A 20,313-nucleotide genomic window follows, 5' to 3' on the forward strand; every position below is an offset into this window, starting at 1 on the left:
TGTGCAGGTTGCAGTCACAACTAGGCTGCTGCCTTACAGGACGCCATGCCATAGTTTTTATTGATCTTATTTCACAAATTGAAAAGTGTTGTCTCATTTTCAGTGAAGTCCTTGGGCAAGGTACAACCCAGCACTGAATAACCTAAAAATAATGAGAATCTATGAATTATTCAGAAAAGTTTAACATAGTGCATTTTCTACTTCACATCATAACTGAAACTAGCGATGAATGTTTTATTCTAGCCTGTTTTCATGTTCATATTTTGCAATTAGGCCTAATGAAGGAGAGAAAGCAGACAGAAGGGGTTACTGGGGGCGCCATTGTCAAGCATACGCAGAACTGTACAATGAGGCCATTACAAGCTATCATCACAAACCTGATAGCAAAAAAAAAAACCTGATGCACAAGCCCAGCACAGTAGAACAAAAGAGAAGAAATGACAGTATGGGAGTGAATGAATGGTACTTTCCTTGTTTAAATATTTCAAAGTATTGTATTGTTCTAACAAGTACCTCAAAAATCAGATACTGCCAATGCCATGATTGCACTTTCAAACACTAGGACCTGCTGTAACACAGTCCAGCCAGTGTGCAGCAGCAGCAGCTCACAGGACAATGAATAGGTAGCTTCCAGTGTTCTGTACTCTGGTGAACCACTATTACTAAATGTTCCATCTACACCCCCTCCACCTCCATCAAATAAGTGGCAATGTGCTTCTGTATTTAATAACTTATATATTTTTATATAGGAAAAAATAGCTACGAGAGGAATGACACAATACCAAAGCCTTGTGGTTAACCTGAATGACCCATCATTTTAAAAACAGTAAGCATGCAATGTGCCGTGTCTGCCAGAACTGCCGGTGTCTTAAAACAGAAGCCAAGTGCACAGGTTACAAGCTTACTGCTTTAGACTGCAAGCAAGTCTAGCTAAGACAGAGAAGACACCAACAGCTCACATACTGTCATAGAGCATGCCTGTAATCAAAACCTAGATCAACCCTCACAGATTCCATGTGTGTCCAGGCTCTACACTACAGTGATCGAATATGAAAGCCCAGGTGTTTATTTCTAAACCGAATGCTGTGTTGGAACTGGGGTTTACAACCTGAAACAAGAATCAGTCACACCAAATCTATGAACAGCAGCACAGCAGAGCAATGAAACCGCACATTATTTACTTTAATCCAGTTTGGAAAAGCCCTGCTACAACTGCTCGAGCAAATTACTATTACACTGTTTACACTGTGTAACAGGGCGAGGAGGCCTGTGCAGTTATTGTTTGTTTATTTTTAGAATGGGATCTCCCCCTCCGCCCCTGTGCAGTGTGTCATTTTGTATTTGTTTTGTATTATGATTTATTTATGTGACGGCGTAGCCGTGTGTTTTGTTATTGTATTTGTTTAGTAGCGTGGATGGGTAGCCCCATCCACAGTAATTAAAAAAAACTTGTGCAGATTGTGGCCGAGGGGTAATACAATAATTGCTAGCTAGTTAAACCCCTCGGCCACGGTATAAAAAGCCTGCAGCTCTCCAGCTCGGGGTGGGTGTGTTAGAAGCGAGAGCAGTGAGAGCAAGAGGAGCGAGAGAGAAACTAAACTTACATTAAATACAGGATCAGTGAAGGCTACTGCCCAGCCTGACCGGTATTCTTTATTTTGTGTTCGAGATTTGTTTTGTTTAAACTTTTTATTTTTGCTCTGTTAGCAAGTGTTTTGTGTTTAAACTTTTTATTTTTGATGTATTTAAATAAACAGCGAGCCGCGTCTTTATTTTGAACTGCAGTACTGTTTGGTGTCAGAGTTTTTCCCTTCCTGCTTCTGACCTGACGTCACCGCACAGCCACCCTGTCACACACTGTTATAAACCAGCCGATAGCATTCCTGCTATCAATGAGCAAGCCCTGTCAGGAACAGCAGATTCACAGGGGCGTCATTCAGCACAGTACCTGCAAATTCACTTCCTAAACCAAATACAAAAAAAAAAGAAAAAAAAAGTTGTTCAGAGCTTCAGGAACCAACTGAACAAATGTCACTAGAACTACTTATCAGAAGGGGATACTAATGTTAGCCAGCATGATTCACTGTACTGTAATAAATGCTGACGTCACAGACAACTTTATTACATTACTGTATCTTTTCTGAAGCCATGCCCGCCTCATCATAGCTTATCAGAAATCACAAAAGCTCAGTAGGGTCTGATCAGATGAGGAAATCCTCTACTGTTGGAGGTAGGGTGTTACAGTAATAGTTTAGAGTTAAGGGAAACACAGTAAAACCCAAGAGCAAAGTGCTTTATGTTTGTGCTGCCCCTTCATGTTATGATTTTAAAGTTGCGCTGGGCGCTGACGGAATTCCGTTATCACTGACCAATGAAGAAAGAGCGTGCCCCGTCCTTTTCCGTCTGCGTTACCAGTGGTCAGCACAACTTTCAGGATACGGCCTCATTTGCTTGTTAGCTTTGAGCGATTTGCATTTGAATATGCATGTCATCAATAGCTAGCACCTTTCCGAATTTCACTATGTTTCAGAATTATCTGGAATACATTACTTCACACAGGTATGAAGTATGGGCTTTACTTTATTTAAGGAAAGAGCTTTTGTTTGTCAGACTTTTTCAGGGCAGCATTAAAATGTACGAAGCCAGTAGGATCATTCTGCCTGTGCAGGGTAACTTTTTGGAAATGTCCTAAAAGCTGTATTGGAAAGACGTGACTTATACCTAAACTTTAGTGATACTGTGAAAAGTTCACCCTTTTTGTATGATGTATTGGATAAGGAAATAACTGAATTTATAAAGATGTATGCAGAGCACAAAGTTATGTAGTTATTCACTGCCCTCCTGATCTCTCATATAAACAGCATTACATGCAGTTGGCAAATGAGTGGACCCTGGAGAGAAGTACTGGCGTTCTGTAAAACTATCATATACAAAACAAATCTATGTTTTTCAAATCTAAACACCCCACCCTTTTAAATGATGTACTGGATTAGTGCATAACTGAATTTATAACGATGTATGCAGTACTCAAAATTACGCAACTATATTGATTTCCTCAGATCTCTGTGCATTTGATCAACTGTTGTATGAGCTAAGTTAAATTCTAGCATGTCATGTGAAACACCTCCAAATGAGTGTCAATGACTCGACTCAATCAGCCGTGCACAACACAGCAGACACAACTCAAATGTGCCACACAGGCTAGCGGACAAGGGTTTTATTTTTACATACCGTTCATAGAAATGCTCAGGCTGTGAAAAACAACTTCATTCATAACTAGGGCTTCTGATTGTCAGTTTAACCATTAAACACAGATAAAACACCCCCGATACAAAAAAATGAGATCGGTGTTTATCCAATACACACTTGAAAGGGTTACTCAATTCACGCTGACTTCACCCCTTTCCTGCATTTCTATTGGAGACTCCGCACACAGGGAGGATTGTACACACTCGCGAGATTTAAACCAGATTACAATTAGAAATACAGCATTGTTCTTGCTTGCAGGATTTAAAGCTATATTGAGTTAGATAGGGTGGATTTACACGCTTGTGGGATTTAAAACAGAATTGCAAATTGTGGCGAAACGTAAAAAAATGCCTCGAGACACACAAAAAGCCCAGAATATGCCTGTAACCATGAGGATTTCATTGTGGAAGACAGCAAAGGGAAGAAGATACAAGTGTGCAAGTACTGTCCAGTTACTATACATATTGTGACATTAAAAAATACCCAAGAATTTTGGAAAGTAACCGAAAATAATAATTTCCTATAGTATAAAAAGCGAAAGACGTGAAAAAAAACAACATCTAGGAGTATCTACATAAAACTCGAAAATAGCTCAAAATAAACACAGAAAAATGAAATTAATAAAACATAGAAAAACAAAAGCCCTATTCATAAAACATCCTTATTTTATTATCCAATGATAAGAAATGTTTAACCATTCCCCCCTTTGTATTAATACAGTAGCCTATCACAGCAGATGAGATTGACTGTGTTGTGTACTGTTAACACTGGCTTTTGCAAACACAGGTGTACATGAAGCACTTAACACACACACACAAATATACATATTGATATATAGCATATATATAGATCTATGATGACACACACACAGAATTAGAATACGTGCGTGAACATGGCATACAAATGAATAGAAAGCACCATAGGACTCAAATGGTTAGACATGTATATTTGAAGTAGTTAGAAATGAAATAGTAACAGGCCTACGAAGTAAAGGTCAACTAAATTTAACTATGAATGAAGAAGCAGTACTAAAGGAATGAAGAGTGACAGTATCATTATAACAGCAGCAGATAACGGTCTGGGCTGGTAGTAATGAACAAAGATGATTACATAAAAGCAGTAGGGACTGAATTACAAAATACAAATATATATGAAGAAGTAATTAATATTAATAACAGCATAATAAAAGAAGTGAGAATTTTGGCAGATAGATTATATAAAAATGGGTTTGTATCAAAATAATAAAATAAATGACATGCTTCCACAAAATCCAAGAACAGGTTTGGTTAGAGGCAACCCAAAAATACACAAAGAAAAACACCCAATGTGAATGACTGTTAGCACAATTGATAACCCAGCATATGTTATTGTGGAAATAGCTGAAAGGCAGCTGCAGCCACATGCTGAAAGCTTACCTAGCTATGTTAAAGATACAACTCATTTTCTGAAAAGGATTAATAATATAAAGGTTAAACTTCCAGAGAACACCCTTTTATTTTGCATGGATGTAAAATCTCTGTACCCCAGTGTTCCCAGTAATGAAACTTTAGAAGCATGTAAAGAGGCACTGGAACATAGAGTAGATAAGAACATAATACCTACGGAAGAAATATGAAATATGATCAAGATAGTTTTAGAAAATAGTTATTTTACATTTGGAAATAAAAGTTACAAACAGAACGATGACACAGCAAAAAGTTCAAAATTAGGTATGCATTTTGCAAGCATGTATATGGGCAAATGGGAGGAAATGTTATTGAGTAAACTAGACAAGAACCCACTAGAATACATCAGATATGTGGATAACTGTGAGAGGGTGTGTGGGTGGTTCACTGAAAACACGGGAGTCAGAAAGTGTCTGAGACGCCACACAGGTGCACAGGACTTATTACATACAACAGGGTACCAGCAATGCTAAACTACTAGAGGTACTGTAAGTGCCGAAATAATAGACCATAATCCAAAGGAGAACCCAAACCAGAAAAAAAAACACTAAATAAAACTACAGATAAATGTGCTGCTATAAGCAGGGTCCATCCCCCTAAGATTTCGGTGGATTTAAGGTGGAAAAATTTGAAACTGAATTCTTAGACAACTTGGTTAAACTTGATCAAGGCTCTGTTAAAACCCTTTCAGTCCAAAATTTATTTTCAATCATAAAAAAAATATTTTAAATCTTTTTTCCTAGTCTTATTGCAACTAGAAATGAGACTCAAACTAAATTTAGATTTTAGCACAAATCTTTTATTGTTGTCCACTCCAATGGACATTGGGACTAAACAGCAGGCAAATCAGAAAAACGTCAATGTCAGGGATATGTGTACTTTTTCTTATTCACATGTTGAAAACACATCTTAGAACATCTCAGAACATCTTAGAACATTTCCTGAAATTAAAACATAATAAAAAATACACAAAATAATGCTATTAGAAAAACAAAGATACTATCATAGGCCCTCGGTCTAGAATTTTTACTTGTGGTGAGCAGCCTTGAAACAACTTCTATGTGGCACAAAACACAGGTGCACTTTGCACTTTGTAATTGTATGTAAAAATAATGTGATATCTTGTAACAATTGTAAGTCGCCCTGGATAAGGGCGTCTGCTAAGAAATAAATAATAATATCGCAGGACATGATGTAATAACAAGAGTAGTAGTAATAACAGTTATAATAACAAGGTTATGGCAATGTGGGCAGCAGTGTGGAGTAGTGGTTAGGGCTCTGGACTCTTGACGGGAGGGTCGTGGGTTCAATCCCAGGTGGGGGACACTGCTGCTGTACCCTTGAGCAAGGTACTTTACCTAGATTACTCCAGTAAAAACTCAACTGTATAAATGGGTAATTGTATGTAAAAAATAATGTGATATCTTGTAACAATTGTAAGTCGCCCTGGATAAGGGTGTCTGCTAATAAATAAAAAATAATGTTACAATAATAGCAATACTACTAATAGTGATAATGATGGTGAAATGGATTTCTGTCTCTCCCACTCTCTTCCTTTATCATTTAGTTTATTTACATGAATACTGGATAAACAAGTAAAAAAACAGGTATAGTAACAAAAAGTAATCAGGATTTTAAAATTATTGGGCACCTCTCATATGTTTTAAATGTTTTACTAAATTAGATTGACTCCTCCCTTACATTTACAACTCTACACTAACCAACTGTATGAAGTCTGGTTGTATCTTCAGCCTCGTCATCACTATTCAAACTCTCTATTTCTGACAAATTTCCTTCTGCCAGAAATTCCAGGATGTCTAAAGCTGTACATCCTAAGTGTGAAATATTTTTGAACAAATATTAACTTTTTGTATTGTGCTAATACACTGTTTTGAATGTGATAGCAGTTTTTAAGAATACTCATATATTTACTTAGATTTCATCTCTTTGGACCAAACGTCCACTGTAATGGACAACGATTTTTAGAAAAATCTTGTGTAAAAACTTATTTTGGAACTTGGCATATAACACTTGAACTAACAAATATCATGTCTAAATATCATGTTAAATCAAGCAAATGAGTAAATAAATGTCTAGATATATATATAAAACTGTTACAAGTGTTCCTTACTTGGGTGGCTGAGGGGCTGTGCTGCCATGCTGAAGCTCAGTGTGGTGTTACTTGTTCAAATGTCAACTAGTAAGGCAATACTGCCTTCTGATTGGTCCTTTAGTGTCCTTCAGAGTTCACTAATCACCAATCAGAAGCCAGTGATGTAATATGCTATAAAAAAAAAGCTCAAACATGTGATGTACATTGTAATGGACACAAGGTCTGAAAGGGAACAGATCTTTACTCGAAACCTACTGATATGCATCAGTACCTACATGTGTCATCTGCACATCCTGTCTATACTAAAAGAGCAATTCCAAAAGGACTGGGTATAAGCATAAAAAGAATCTGTTCTGATGAAAATGACTACAAAAAACAGAGAGAGGAATTGAAAATAAATCTTAAGAGGACATAAAGAACAAATTACTGCGAGAGAATTGAGAAAAGTTGACAAACTCAATAGGAATGAACTACTTATAAGAAAAGGGAAGAGAGGGTTAAGAGAATACCATTAATAATTACATATGATTACATGCATTTACATATACTTCATAATTCAGAAAAATTTTAAAAAATATTTCCGAAAGCACCGATCGTAGCTTTTAGAAGGGATGCAAATTTAGCTGACATTTTAGTCCACAGTAAACATAAAAGGGATCATAGATACATTAAGGGATATTGAAACATGTAAAAGCACATGTAAAGTGTGCAAATATATTGGTAAAGACAAAAGTGAAATCACAATAAAATAAATATTCAGTCTTAAATTTGTCATGCAAGAATAGCAACCTTGTATATGGTATATTTCTCATAAAACGTAATAAAATAAAATGTAGGAGAGACAGGTACATTATATAAAAATACAGACCCACCTATCAAATACAAGGAATAAAGAAAATGAACCAATAGTTCAGCACTTTACAAGGAACAGACACAGCATGGAGGACCTAAAGTGTGTGGCTATAGAAAAAATAGAATTAGATCATTTACAGTATAGAATTAATACCAAGATGCCTGAAGGTTTAAATAGAAAGGAACAGCAGATCGTTACATACTTAGCTACATAGTGAATGACATCAAAGGCATTAGATTTAATGAGAAATAAATGTGTGGTTACCATGGCATCTAAATCCTATAAATTATTATTATTATTATTTGTTTATTTAGCAGACACCTTTATCCAAGGCGACTTACAGAGACTAGGGTGTGTGAACTATGCATCAGCTGCAGTCACTTACAATTACGTCTCACCCGAAAGACGGAGCACAAGGAGGTTAAGTGACTTGCTCAGGGTCACATAATGAGTCAGTGGCTGAAGTGGGATTTGAACTGGGGACCTCCTGGTTATAAGCCCTTTTCTTTAACCACTGGACCACACAGCCTCCTATAAATACCTCCAATGTTTGTTTTCAAACGCACGTTCCCTTGACTAAGGTATGTTAAACATACCGAAACGTTGGGAAGCTGGCTCTCTGAACAAAAATCTTATGAGAAAACAAAGTGAAGTGAAAAACAATGGGAGTGTATTAAAATCAGAATTCAAGTACCTGATTGAACTCTGCCATACTTCAAATGCTGGTAAACATGACTTAGTATGGCTATATAAACTATAGTGCGGATCTAAGATATTAAAGGTTTCTAAAAAATAAAAACGGTTTAAATAATATAAAGCCCATAGCTGTGTTTAGTAATGTAATATTTTTAAGTGCACCTTTCTTTGTGAGTAGGGTTTGAAACATATACGTGGATATTGGGAAGACAGACAGCAACAGAAGTGTTTATTCAAAGTGTATTAATAAAAATGTTTCATACAAATCTATTTTACACAGTGGCACTAAAGGTAATGAAGCCATGTTCCAAATGACAGGCCCCACACACATTATAAATAAGCTCTGTATGGCAAAGGCCTGTTTAAAACTTCTTGCCAGTGTAAAACACAAATGCCCTGATTGTAGCATAAACAGTAACTAGAGAGTTTTTTAAATGTATATTCAATGAAGTGCTTTATGTACAACAGTGTTTGTGAAAGTCAGTGTTCAAGTACATACATGAATAACACTGGATCACAAGCAGCGATAGGCTATGAATTATTTTGCTAGGGGATTTTAATATACATGTTGACATTAAATCTGATCCAAAGACTGGAATTTAAGGCTTTTTAGATTCTCTTGATTATACTCAGTACGTTACAGGACCCACTCACAATCGTGGACACACCTTAGATGTGGTCATTTCTCTGGGGTTTGTTAACTGTTGATCTTTCTGTCTCTCATAACTTTTGCATTCTTTTTGACGCTATACTGCCTTTATCCAACAAGAGGGTGGCACGTGCTATTAAAACACACAGAATACATTCCTCAACAGCAATAAGGTTTTCTGAAATGGTGAGACTATCACCAAGAACTACGAACCATTCTCTTTCTACTGATGAGTTCGTTGACAACTTTAACCACCTTTTATCAAGTGCGTTTGATGTTGTGGCCCCGGTTCAAACCGAAACAGCTTTCTAAAAAAACTGCACCTTGGGTTAATAGTGCCGTATACCTCATTAAAATGGAATGTCGCAAATCTGAACGTACATGGAGGGCTACTAAGCTGCATATTGTATCGAAAGCTGGGTTGGCCTGACAGGAACTGTTCTTAACTGGTTTAAGTCATATCTAACTAACACAATTAGGGGAGTCTGTATCAGTATTATCCAATATTGCTTTTGGTGTCTCCCAGGCCTCTATTCTTGGTCCAATATTATTTTCTTTGTATATGCTGCCAGTGGGGGAATTCATTCGTAAACATAGTATTAACTTTCGGTTATGCCGATGACACTAAACTTTATATTTCTGTAAAGCCTGGTGACTCCACTGCTATTTCAGTCTTTCTATATTGTCTTGCTGACATAAAAAGTTGGATGTCTAAAATTGTTTTGCAATTAAACTCAGATAAGACAGAAGTTTTGCTGTTAGGTTCTTGGCAACAACTAGAGCATCCAAACCAGGGGTTTCGCTGTCGCTCGTCACTCTCATAATTTGCGAATGTTTTTTTGAAAGTGACGACAAAAAAAAAAAACGGGGAATTGTCACTAGTGACGATCATTTCTGTTTGTACTGTAAAAAAAATCCCTTTTGTTAAAGTCACACACAACGTCTCTTTCTTCAAAAGAAGGGATCGCTAAACCATAGAGTCACTGCTGCTGATCAGATCAGCGCCTCAGCCTCTCCATTCATTGACTCTGCATCGTTCTCATGGTGTGATAGGCGACGTAAATGCAGTCAGCCATTCAGCGCCTCCGTTTCATGTTGTGTGTCAGTTACCATGGTAATTGAAAATAGGAGCACGCTTAAAGAGTAATGTTCTTGTATTGACGGTGTGCTATAGACTAAAGTAAATATACAGAATGTCGTAAACAGTAAAGCATTTACCTGCTGTTAAGCTTATATATTTATTATTACAACGTCATAATCATAAAAAACAATGAAGCAAATTCATGCAGGCGGGTTGCGGCCACTGGCCTTCGTCAGTGCAGTAACAATTTAAATCAAGCACATACAGGTGAGACATTTATATGTCTAGAGTATTAATTATTTAATTATCTTTCAATAAAGCAATAACACTCAATACTTTTAGTGCCCAACTCAAATGATGTAAATACAAAACAAAAATATTCTATTATTAAAACATACAGACCAACACCAAAATATGTATATCCAAGTATTGTCTATTGTAAAATTACGACGTGCCTTTTAAACCCGGGATAATTCTGGTTGCTCTTCTTTGCACTCTTTCTAGAGCAGCAATATCCTTTTTGTAACGAGGTGACCAGAACTGAACACAATATTCTAGGTGAGGTCTTACTAATGCATTGTAAAGTTTTAACATTACTTCCCTTGATTTAAATTCAACACTTCTCACAATATATCCGAGCATCTTGTTGGTCTTTTTGTAGCTTCCCCACAATGTCTAGATCAAGACTAGATCGAGTCAACATAAATTCCTAAGTCTTTTTCATAGTTCCCTTCTTCAATTTCAGTATCTTCCATATGATATTTATAATGCACATTTTTATTGCCTGCATGCAATACTTTACACTTTTCTCTATTAAATTTCATTTTCCATGTGTCTGCCCAGTTCTGAATGCTGTCTAGATCATTTTGAATGACCTTTGCTGCTGCAACAGTGTTTGCCACTCCTCCTATTTTTGTGTCGTCTGCAAATTTAACAAGTTTGCTTACTATACCAGAATCTAAATCATTAATGTAGATTAGGAATAGCAGAGGACCTATACTGATCCCTGTGGTACACCACTGGTTACCTCGCTCCAGTTTGAGGTTTCTCCTCTAATCAGTACTTTCTGTTTAGGGAGTTGCCCATGTGCATGCATTTCCTTGAATCCCTACTGCGTTCAGTTTGAGAATTAATCTTTTATGCGGGACTTTGTCAAAAGCTTTCTGGAAATCTAAATAAACCATGTCGTATGCTTTGCAATTATCCATTTTCAATGTTGCATCCTCAAAAAAGTCAAGTAGGTTAGTAAGACACGATCTCCCTTTCCTAAAACCATGCTGACTGTCTCCCAGGATATTGTTACCATATAGGTAATTTTATTGACTTAGTCTTCAAACTTACTCAACATATCTTTAGGTCCAGTCCATATAAAAAATATATCATCAATGTAACATAACCACAACTTTAGATAAGATTTAAAGGATTATTGTTGTAAATGTAATCGTGTTCAAATTTACCCTTATATAGACTGGCATAGTTAGGCGCCATTACTGAACCCATTGCTACACCCTGAATTTGGAGATAATAAATATTCTCAAATCTGAAATAATTTTTATTTAATATCAAAGAAAACAATTCTATCAAATATGAACTAGGGGGCATCACCTGAGAACCACGGTACCATGTTAGCACAGTTCCCATGGTAACCCAGACCGCTTTATGAGGCTGTATTAGGTGCTGCTGTAGCTTTCAGCCTCATATTATTCTTTGCAATCTAACAGCTTCTGCTGCTGCACTTTCACGACTACAGAGAGTTCTGCTCAAACCTTTGCATCCGCAGTGAAAGCGGTAAGCTTGTGCGCGCAAATTAAAAAACAAAACTGTTAGCCAATACTGGAAAATGTCGCAGAAGAAAATCCACTCGTTTTTTCAGCGCGGCCACAGCAAGAGTGAAACAGAACAAACAGAACAACAAGTTGTAGAAAATGAAGACTTGGATTCGGAACACCAGACAAAAAAGAACAAACAAAGCTCACAAGCGTCAGATAAAAGAAAAAGAAAACAAGCAGCAAAGCTTCAGTCTTATTGGAAAACTTTGTTTCCATGGGTTGTATATAATATTCTAAAAATGTTTTTTTTCTTTTTATTGTAAAAGACATACAAGTACACAAACACTCAGTAAACAATTACATTTTTTATGTTATTGTATGCCACAGACTGGTAGATTTTAGCTGAAGCGTTAACAAAATTCTGAAATATTGTACTTTCATTTTGGAAACCTGAAATGAATATAGAAATAAGTTTGTTGGTTATGAAATATTGACTTATTTCTGTACCACTGCCATATTAAATGTTGCAAAAAATAAATAAATAAATCTTGGTATAAGTACTTCATAATGCATTCTGTGTCTATATGTAGCTTTTCTGGGCAAATAAATCTGGTTCTTTAGTTTTAAAGTTCTAAAAGTTTACAGCTGTAAATGACCAATTTATTTAAACTGTAGAGCATTATTAAAATGGTTTAATGAAATAATTGTTTTGGTCAATACAGTGATTTAAGGTATAAAATAAAAACAGGATTCATAACACCCTTGAAGACTTGAGCTGTGAGCCAGTAGTGACTACTGAATATCTGGAGTGACATGTTTTTAGAAAGGATTAGTCACTAGTGACTACAAAAATCTAGAACCCACGGGAAACCCTGATGCAAACTCCCTAAAAAATTATTTGGGCAACCCGACCTCTAATATAAAACCTGATGTGAGAAACTTGGGGGTTATATTTGATTCTGATTTGAGGCACATATTAAAAAAATTATAAAAGTGTATTTTTATCACCTACGAAACATTGCTAAAATTAGGTCTTCTTTCTCTGGTTGATGCAGAGAAACTAATCCATGCTTTCGTTTCATCTAGACTTGATTACTGCAATGCTTTATTTGCTGGACTTCCACATCATGCCTCATCACGTTTACAGCTTGTTCAGAATGCAGCTGCAAGGGTTCTGACTAGAACAAAACAACAGGATCATAGAACTGCTATGCTGGCCTCACTGCACTGGCTTCCAGTGCATTTTAGAATTGATTTTAAAATCTGACTTTTAACATATAAAAAGCACTAAATGGCTTAGCACCAGATTACATAAAAGAGATTCTGTCCCCATTTAAACCTCTGCGCACATTAAGGTCGGCTAACGCTGGACTTTTGTGCCTCCCAAAGGTAAAATTGAAAAGGAGAGGAGAAAGTGCGTTTACCTTTAATGCACCCAGACTGTGGGACTCTTTGCCTCCTTCTATCAGAGGCGCTGCTTCGGTCAGTATTTTTAAATCAAGATTAAAGACTAACTTTTATAGATTAGCTTTTTTAACCTAACAGATATAAAGTTGCTGGTACCTATTTATATCTGCTAAGTTTTGTATTTTATCTATCATTCTTATTTATTTCCTTGTATTTTTTTACTTCTTTCCTTTGTTTTTATACTTGTCTTATCTAGATATTTGTTATGTTATTTATTGCTATTATTGATATAATTGTATGTTGTTCATTTTGTGGTTTTACTGTGTTTTATTGATGGTGATGCAGACTTTCTGTAAAGCGCTTTGAGATACCATGGCATGAAAGGTGCTACACAAATACAATCAATCAATCAATTAATTAATAAAATAAGTGATAGGGGGAAAACTGAAAGGTTAAACACTTCATATCGGTGGACAAAACACACAGCTGTGATGTCACCAAAATCGCACTGCGTGTTTTTTCATCAAAATCAGGGCCAAATGCGATTTGCCCTTGCGTTAGAGGTTTGCTCTGTCATCAAAATCAGACTCTAAATGTTTAAACATTGTCCATACATTAAACTTGTAGAATTGTGTCTACACATTTAAAGAATATCAAAAATATGCAGGTGAAATTTAGGAGTTGGACTTGTTGGAATTAAACAATAAAAGAATGTCCTTACCAAGTTTCTTCACACCGGGATGCACAGTTAATCCTGTATATGTGAAAATAGAAGTGCACCACACTAACAATAGTGTCACCCATATACATGTATCCCCAGATGCTGATATTCGTTTATACCCTGCCCTTGCAAAATTTCAGCACAACTGGAAAAAGCGTGTCTCAATGTATGACATGTAAAAAATAGGGCGCAAGGGTTTAAACGTTTAAACAGTAAAAGTGGATTAAAAATATTTTCGTTTAAAATTTGTATTATACGTTTAAACGCAATTTAACAGTAAAATATATGATCAAATTATTTTTGCATATTTTCCGCAAAGCTGTTTCCTTTCTATGGTTTTTCCCTATTAAGGAAACCTGACCAGACCAGCTTCCTGCGTTGTTGTGTATCTCCATCGCATTGCCTTTTTTCAGGTCTTACAGGGCTCTATGGAATCCGTGTTAACGAGAGCACGGACGGAATCAAAAGAATATTAACGCGGAATTAAGTGCTGTACGAGAAAAATGCATTTGGCAGTAGAGCATTAAGCTTGAGATTTACATATTTGACGGGAAAATGTGAAACTAATGGTCAGTAAAGGCAGTGGCGTAACTTTGGTTTCAAAAGTGTGGGAATGGGTGGCGGGGGGACGGTTTCTGTAGCTGGGTTATAAATGAGGCGAGGTATTCTGTAATGGATAAACAACGAGAAGGGATGAATCAGTGAAGATAATTAATTCACCGTTCAAGTGCGTTAAATAAATGCAATCATGGAAAATAAATAGAAACCTTTTTAAGGACTTAGACAACGTTGCAGACTGTTTTTAACGTCTGTATTACAACACAACAAGTATTCCTCACACAGACTGCTATTACAGCAGTCACTTTGAACAATACGATCCCAATGTTCACACAGAAGATTTATGGTAGTGAAACCATGGGCAAAGCAGTAATATAGAATCGATCAAGTTCTCTGTTTGCTTTGGAGAGCCCCACACTGCACTAAAAAAATAAAAAAATAAAAAATACAACCCGTTTTTAAAGTTAACAATACTATTTTTCAATACAATTAGATAAAATAATACTTAATCCAATGAAGACGAACGCAAACCAAATGGAAAAAGTAGAAGCCTGTAGGTTTACGGTTTTGTGTTGTTCACCTTGCCTGCGGTGTGCATAAGTTCATTTAAATTAACCTAATTACATTTTTTTAAAAACGGTAAAAACGGAAATCAGAAAAAAGCGAATCAGAACAAAATAACACGTATTCCATAGGGCCCTAGTCTTAGTACTGTACATTATTTCAGTAAAGTGAATAGCCTGTGTGATTAAGAAACCTCACAGATCCATTCACGCCACAGTAAAACACTGTAACACATTGGAAAAGAAAAACATGTAGCTACTATTTATGTATTTATAAAAAGAACGGCGATGTCTGTTACAAAGTGCTTACACCTTTTTATTTCTCCATATTATTGTGTGTGTTCAACAGGACATCTGCAATTACAGAACAGCTATTATTCTAGCAAACTGAACCGAGAAACCGTGAAAGAGAGGAACGCTGGGAAATGAAGTCTTTCTTTTTTCACGTGAATGTGCAAGCGCCGAAGGGGAGGGACGCTGGGAACTAGTATTGTATCAGACAACGGCTTCGATTTTTAATGAAAAAAATAATAATTTGTTTCCTGCCAACAATGTACAAGTGAATGAAACTAAAAATGTAGTCTTGTCACTGTGTTTTAAGTTGAATTTAAATAGAGATGTTTTTTTAATGTTTTTTCGATGTTGGATACACACACTTTTTATGGAGCTTCTGGAGAAATGATACGTTGTAAAATTGACTGTTTTTTTTATGCTATTAAAATAGATTACATTTTAGTGTTAATTTACAGTCCTCCTTTATGCTTTTATGTTTACCATTGTTTGTCTTTAAGTGAATCTATATGGTACGCGCTTTGAATAACAAACCAAGGTTGAAATATGACTTTAAATATTGGAAGTAAAACATAAAAATATGAAATGAGTGAAACATTAAATTTATGGCCGTTTAAACGGTTAAACGACCGGATTAACAATGGGTTTAAACGTGTAATCAATTAAATGTAGATTTACAGCCCTAGTAAAAAATAAACCAAAATGAGGCACGTTGACAGGTTTAGGACTTCATTGGGTGCCTCCACTATGTCCCAGTCGATAAGCATATGAACATTTAGAAGCCATGTTGTTTTTGTGGAATAACCACAAATACTAAAATGTGTAGATTAAGCTCAATGTAAAAGCAGCAATGTTACTGCCCTTACCAAACAGGATTTTTATTTTGAACTGTAACTTTTAGGGTTAGGGATATTATTCTTGCTATTGAATAAAGTTCTTTGTATGAGAATGACTGAAAATAGAACACAATAAGAAATCTAAATAACTACGTAGAGTGTATTTCTTTTTCTGCAGCATTTCAATTCAAATGTTCCCAGCTATGTTAATTAAAGCTGTGACTGTCTGGCCGAGTGACAGTTACGGATGCTGTATGACAATCAAGAATTGAGATGTTGAACCTTTGTGTTTGAATTTCAGATGGAGATGCTGTGTTCTTATACAGGACAAGTGAAGTCAGGAGACTGACAAGCACTGAAGCTTTCAAGAACACCACACACTTTCATAGCATTCTCACCGTTTACTCGCCCCAGCCTTACTGTTTACTGGGCTGCTTTCCATGGAATATGTGTTGCACATTTCTTAACCATGTATTGTATGAGAACATCACTATTGGATCCTAATTAATTGAACTGTGTACAATGGAAAGCCCTTTGAACCTCTGCAAAGAGAGAATGACAGCAAACTGGTTGAGAGCTTGAAGAATTGCTCTAGCCTAAATAGACAGAAGACCAAATAAATAATTTCTACACAGAGTTTGAATGGCGGGCAGAAAGATTTCTTTGGAAGCACATCACAAAATCAGATTATAATCAGATTAGATTAAATTAGATCATGTATTATCTGCTTCAGCCATTACAAAACACCAAAATAAAGTTATACAAAAAGGACAACAGAAAATTTCAGAAAGTAATAAAAAGATGTACAGTAATTACTGGACAGTAACTCTGTCCCAAGTAGTAATTTGCACAGATTCCTCCCATTGAAATAGAATCTGCATGATTGCACAACTTGTGCAGTGAGAGGTCTGCATCCTGCTCAACTACAGCACACATAAAGCTGCGATTGCAACATTCAACATTGAATATTTGTCCCAGTACTAATATATTTTGAGATAAACATCCATCAACAGTGCTGCCATTTAGCCATGTGAACCCCGAGTCTTCAAAGTGCTTCAGTACATACCAAGCAAATACTGCAGTTGTCAAGGCAACATACTGTAAGGCCCTGTCCACACTACATAACCGATCTTGAGAACGTACTCAAAACCGTTCTAATTAATCCAGCTCAAAGCGTCCACACTTTAATGTGTACACACACTATTTAAATAGCTTAGTTACAGTTCCTAGCAGCGCTAGGTCTTGATTTAGGGTTTTATTGTTAATCAGGATACGTCCCTTTAAACAAATTGTGCTGATTCTGTTTCATAATGAAACTCAGAAAAAAACTGTTAATTACAAAACAATCTTTGCTTTTACCTTCATATCTTGCCCAAGCCTGATTCTGGTCCCCTTAATTTTATTTCAAACACAGTTGACAAATTACGTGAATTGTTCATCCCCGATCCTACTTTTAACTCGCATTAATTTTTGCAGTCGCCTAATTTAACATTATGCTTAAAGGCAACTTATATGGTTTAAAGGCATAGTGTGGACAGGGCCTAAGACAACAGAACCCAAAGTCATTATGAATGAACAATGTTAAAAAATGAAGATAACTAAAACTTATTATTTTAGGAATGTTAAGTGTAACAAAAGAAAGTTAAAGAGAATTGATAAGAAAATAAAAAAATAAGCAAAAGTCGTTGAATACAAGAATTATTTTCACTTTGATAACATATCTTTACTACATAACCTGGCCGAAATGGATTCAATTTGGAAAGCAATCTGCAATCAGGAAACTGTAGGGTGGCGTTTTCTGGAGGGGGCGGGTTCTGAGCAATTCTGTATGTCAATCACTGCCCTTGTTACCTCATTGGCTTGGTCTTACCCTGAATGATTGCTTTCCTTAGTATGTATTTTCAGTAATTGTATGTATTGCAGCCTGTTATTTGTGCCCCTATAAGGAAAAGGAATTAACTTTCTCTGCCTTTTTACTTGTGTTCTCCAAATCTACAGTCCCCAAGTACTCTGGTATTTTTTATTTGAACTTCCCTCCTTCTGTGGCCAGTAGCTCTGATTAAGGGCTGTGTGCGGTTGTCTGGTCAGTTTGTAGTTGTAATATCAAAACAGCTATTCTATCTTTAACTTCTCCATAGAAAGCAGGTTTTTAGCACAGAGTATCTTGCTGCCACTGTATTACACTACTGCCCATGACTGGAATACAATGCTATGCTGTAATGTTCACATACCGTTTATAGTTGTATGCATTAACATATAATTATAATAATAATAATAATAATAATAATAATAATAAATTATTATTTGTTGAGCGCCTTTCATACCAAGAGGTTCAAGGCGCTTCACACAGACTTACAATTAGATGGCAGACAAATGCAAATCAAATTAAAGCTCCAGCAATCATGTTTAATTTGATATATATGATTTAATTAATTGTTATCTGTTAATTGCATCCTTCTCAAGTGCAGCTCCACCAAACAATACCATGGTCACATCACAGTTCAGTTTATTTAGTCTTGTTCTTGTCGACTACTGCTTAGGAAGCTTTTCCCCTAATGTTGCCTCTTATACCAATAGTATTATATTATAAAGCACGAAATGATTGTTCGTACTTTAGTACAAATGATGCCGTGCATAACTATCCAACACGTTTAACAAAATCACAACTCATGAAACATATAAGGCACACATTATACTTTGTGTGCAGGCCTTCTGAATAATATCAACATTAATTTACACCATTTACATTGCGTTTAATGGGAAACAACAAACGTACTTTGGTTTCCACATAAAATACCGGGTTTCGAAACTGCTCCAGGTGCACTTGTGTTTATCACAGGCGTGTATCTTTCCAATTCAAGACGTAAAGATTAACATTAACGCGACGCTTCTCTGCAACTGTAACTAACTTCTTTCTAGAAGACTGTGTCGAGTATACAGTCAGATCGCGCAGAGTGGAGCAACAACACGGGAAAGCGAGGTTTACAGTCCTTCAACTCGAGCAGCACATGCGCAGTCAAAGTGTTTCGGATATTTCAGTTTCCAGTTCATGAAGTTATCTGCGGCCTCCTTACCTGCATCCCCGGCACCGACACCGACACCGGCGAATGGGCCATGGCGGTCTCCGCGTCCTCTTCCACGGGTAGCTCAACCCACACTGCCTGGACTTCTTCTAGGGCCTCTCCCCTTTGTCTTAACACAGCAGTGACAGGTCAGCAGCAATCGATTAAAACAACTGTCTAAAAGTTTGCTTACTGTTGTTGTTGTATAAAACGTAATATCCCCTTTATTCGATAAACTCACGTAGATGTAAGCCCTGTCTGTTCTTTTGATCACTGCCCTGTGCAGGGTTAAATGATGGTCGGTATTTCTTCTGCCTTATACAGGTGCTCGTCGTCAGATTGATTCCACTGTTGTCATGTTTTCGCAGAGAAATGTTTAAGCAAGGCTTCAGCAATGGGATGTGATCGCCATGTTTGCTGTTTAAAGTGATTGTACTGTGTTCAAGCTGGTTAGGGTGGAGCCGTGTTACCGAGCCAGAACACACAGACAGCTACGTCACGACTGCTGCTGCTGCTAAGCACTGGCGCTCAGGGTGTGATACGGTGAAAGCTGTGCACTGTGCTCAGCCCAAAACTTGCTCAATATTGTAATTGTTTCCTGAAAGGAAGGACTTTGTAATGGCAGCGCCCTTGTCAGCGAAAGACACTTTGACTCTGGCACCGATACTGTGACACCGCAGGACTGGCAATTAATTTAGTACTAGCTGTCATTTGCAGCATTGTTTTTGTAGTGTACATTGTTTCTTTCATATTTTTCTTTGCTTTTAGAGGTATTAACCATATTTAAATGTGTTTACATATTTAAGTGTATTACTTTAGATCTCATGTATTATTATTATTATTATTATTATTATTATTATTATTATTATTATTATTATTATATTTACAGGTTCTTGTAAACGTGTACGTTGATAAAATACTTCTAAATGTAGCCTATATAGCTTTTTACTAATGTACCAGTTTCATGTGTATGACCGAGTACAGACGCAGCGGAAACTTTATTTTTGCTGTCCTTACAAA

The 20,313-nt window shown here is 36.4% G+C and overlaps 1 protein-coding gene across 2 annotated transcripts in view; it reads right to left on the reverse strand.

Annotated features, from left to right (window-relative positions):
• The window catches only part of LOC117430523 (serine/threonine-protein kinase 26-like), a 67,372-nt gene extending 47,428 nt beyond the window's left edge, over positions 1 to 19,944 (reverse strand). For both annotated transcript variants that reach the window (XM_034050609.3, XM_034050610.3), the window contains exon 1: positions 19,306 to 19,944. In XM_034050609.3, coding sequence (XP_033906500.1) covers positions 19,306 to 19,347 — 42 coding nt within the window. In that variant the 5' untranslated portion in view covers positions 19,348 to 19,944. The remainder of the gene's footprint in view (positions 1 to 19,305) is intronic.
• Positions 19,945 to 20,313: the final 369 nt, after the last annotated feature.

This window comes from Acipenser ruthenus, chromosome 26 (genome assembly GCF_902713425.1).
Source record: "Acipenser ruthenus chromosome 26, fAciRut3.2 maternal haplotype, whole genome shotgun sequence".
Classification (NCBI taxonomy): Eukaryota; Metazoa; Chordata; class Actinopteri; order Acipenseriformes; family Acipenseridae; genus Acipenser; species Acipenser ruthenus.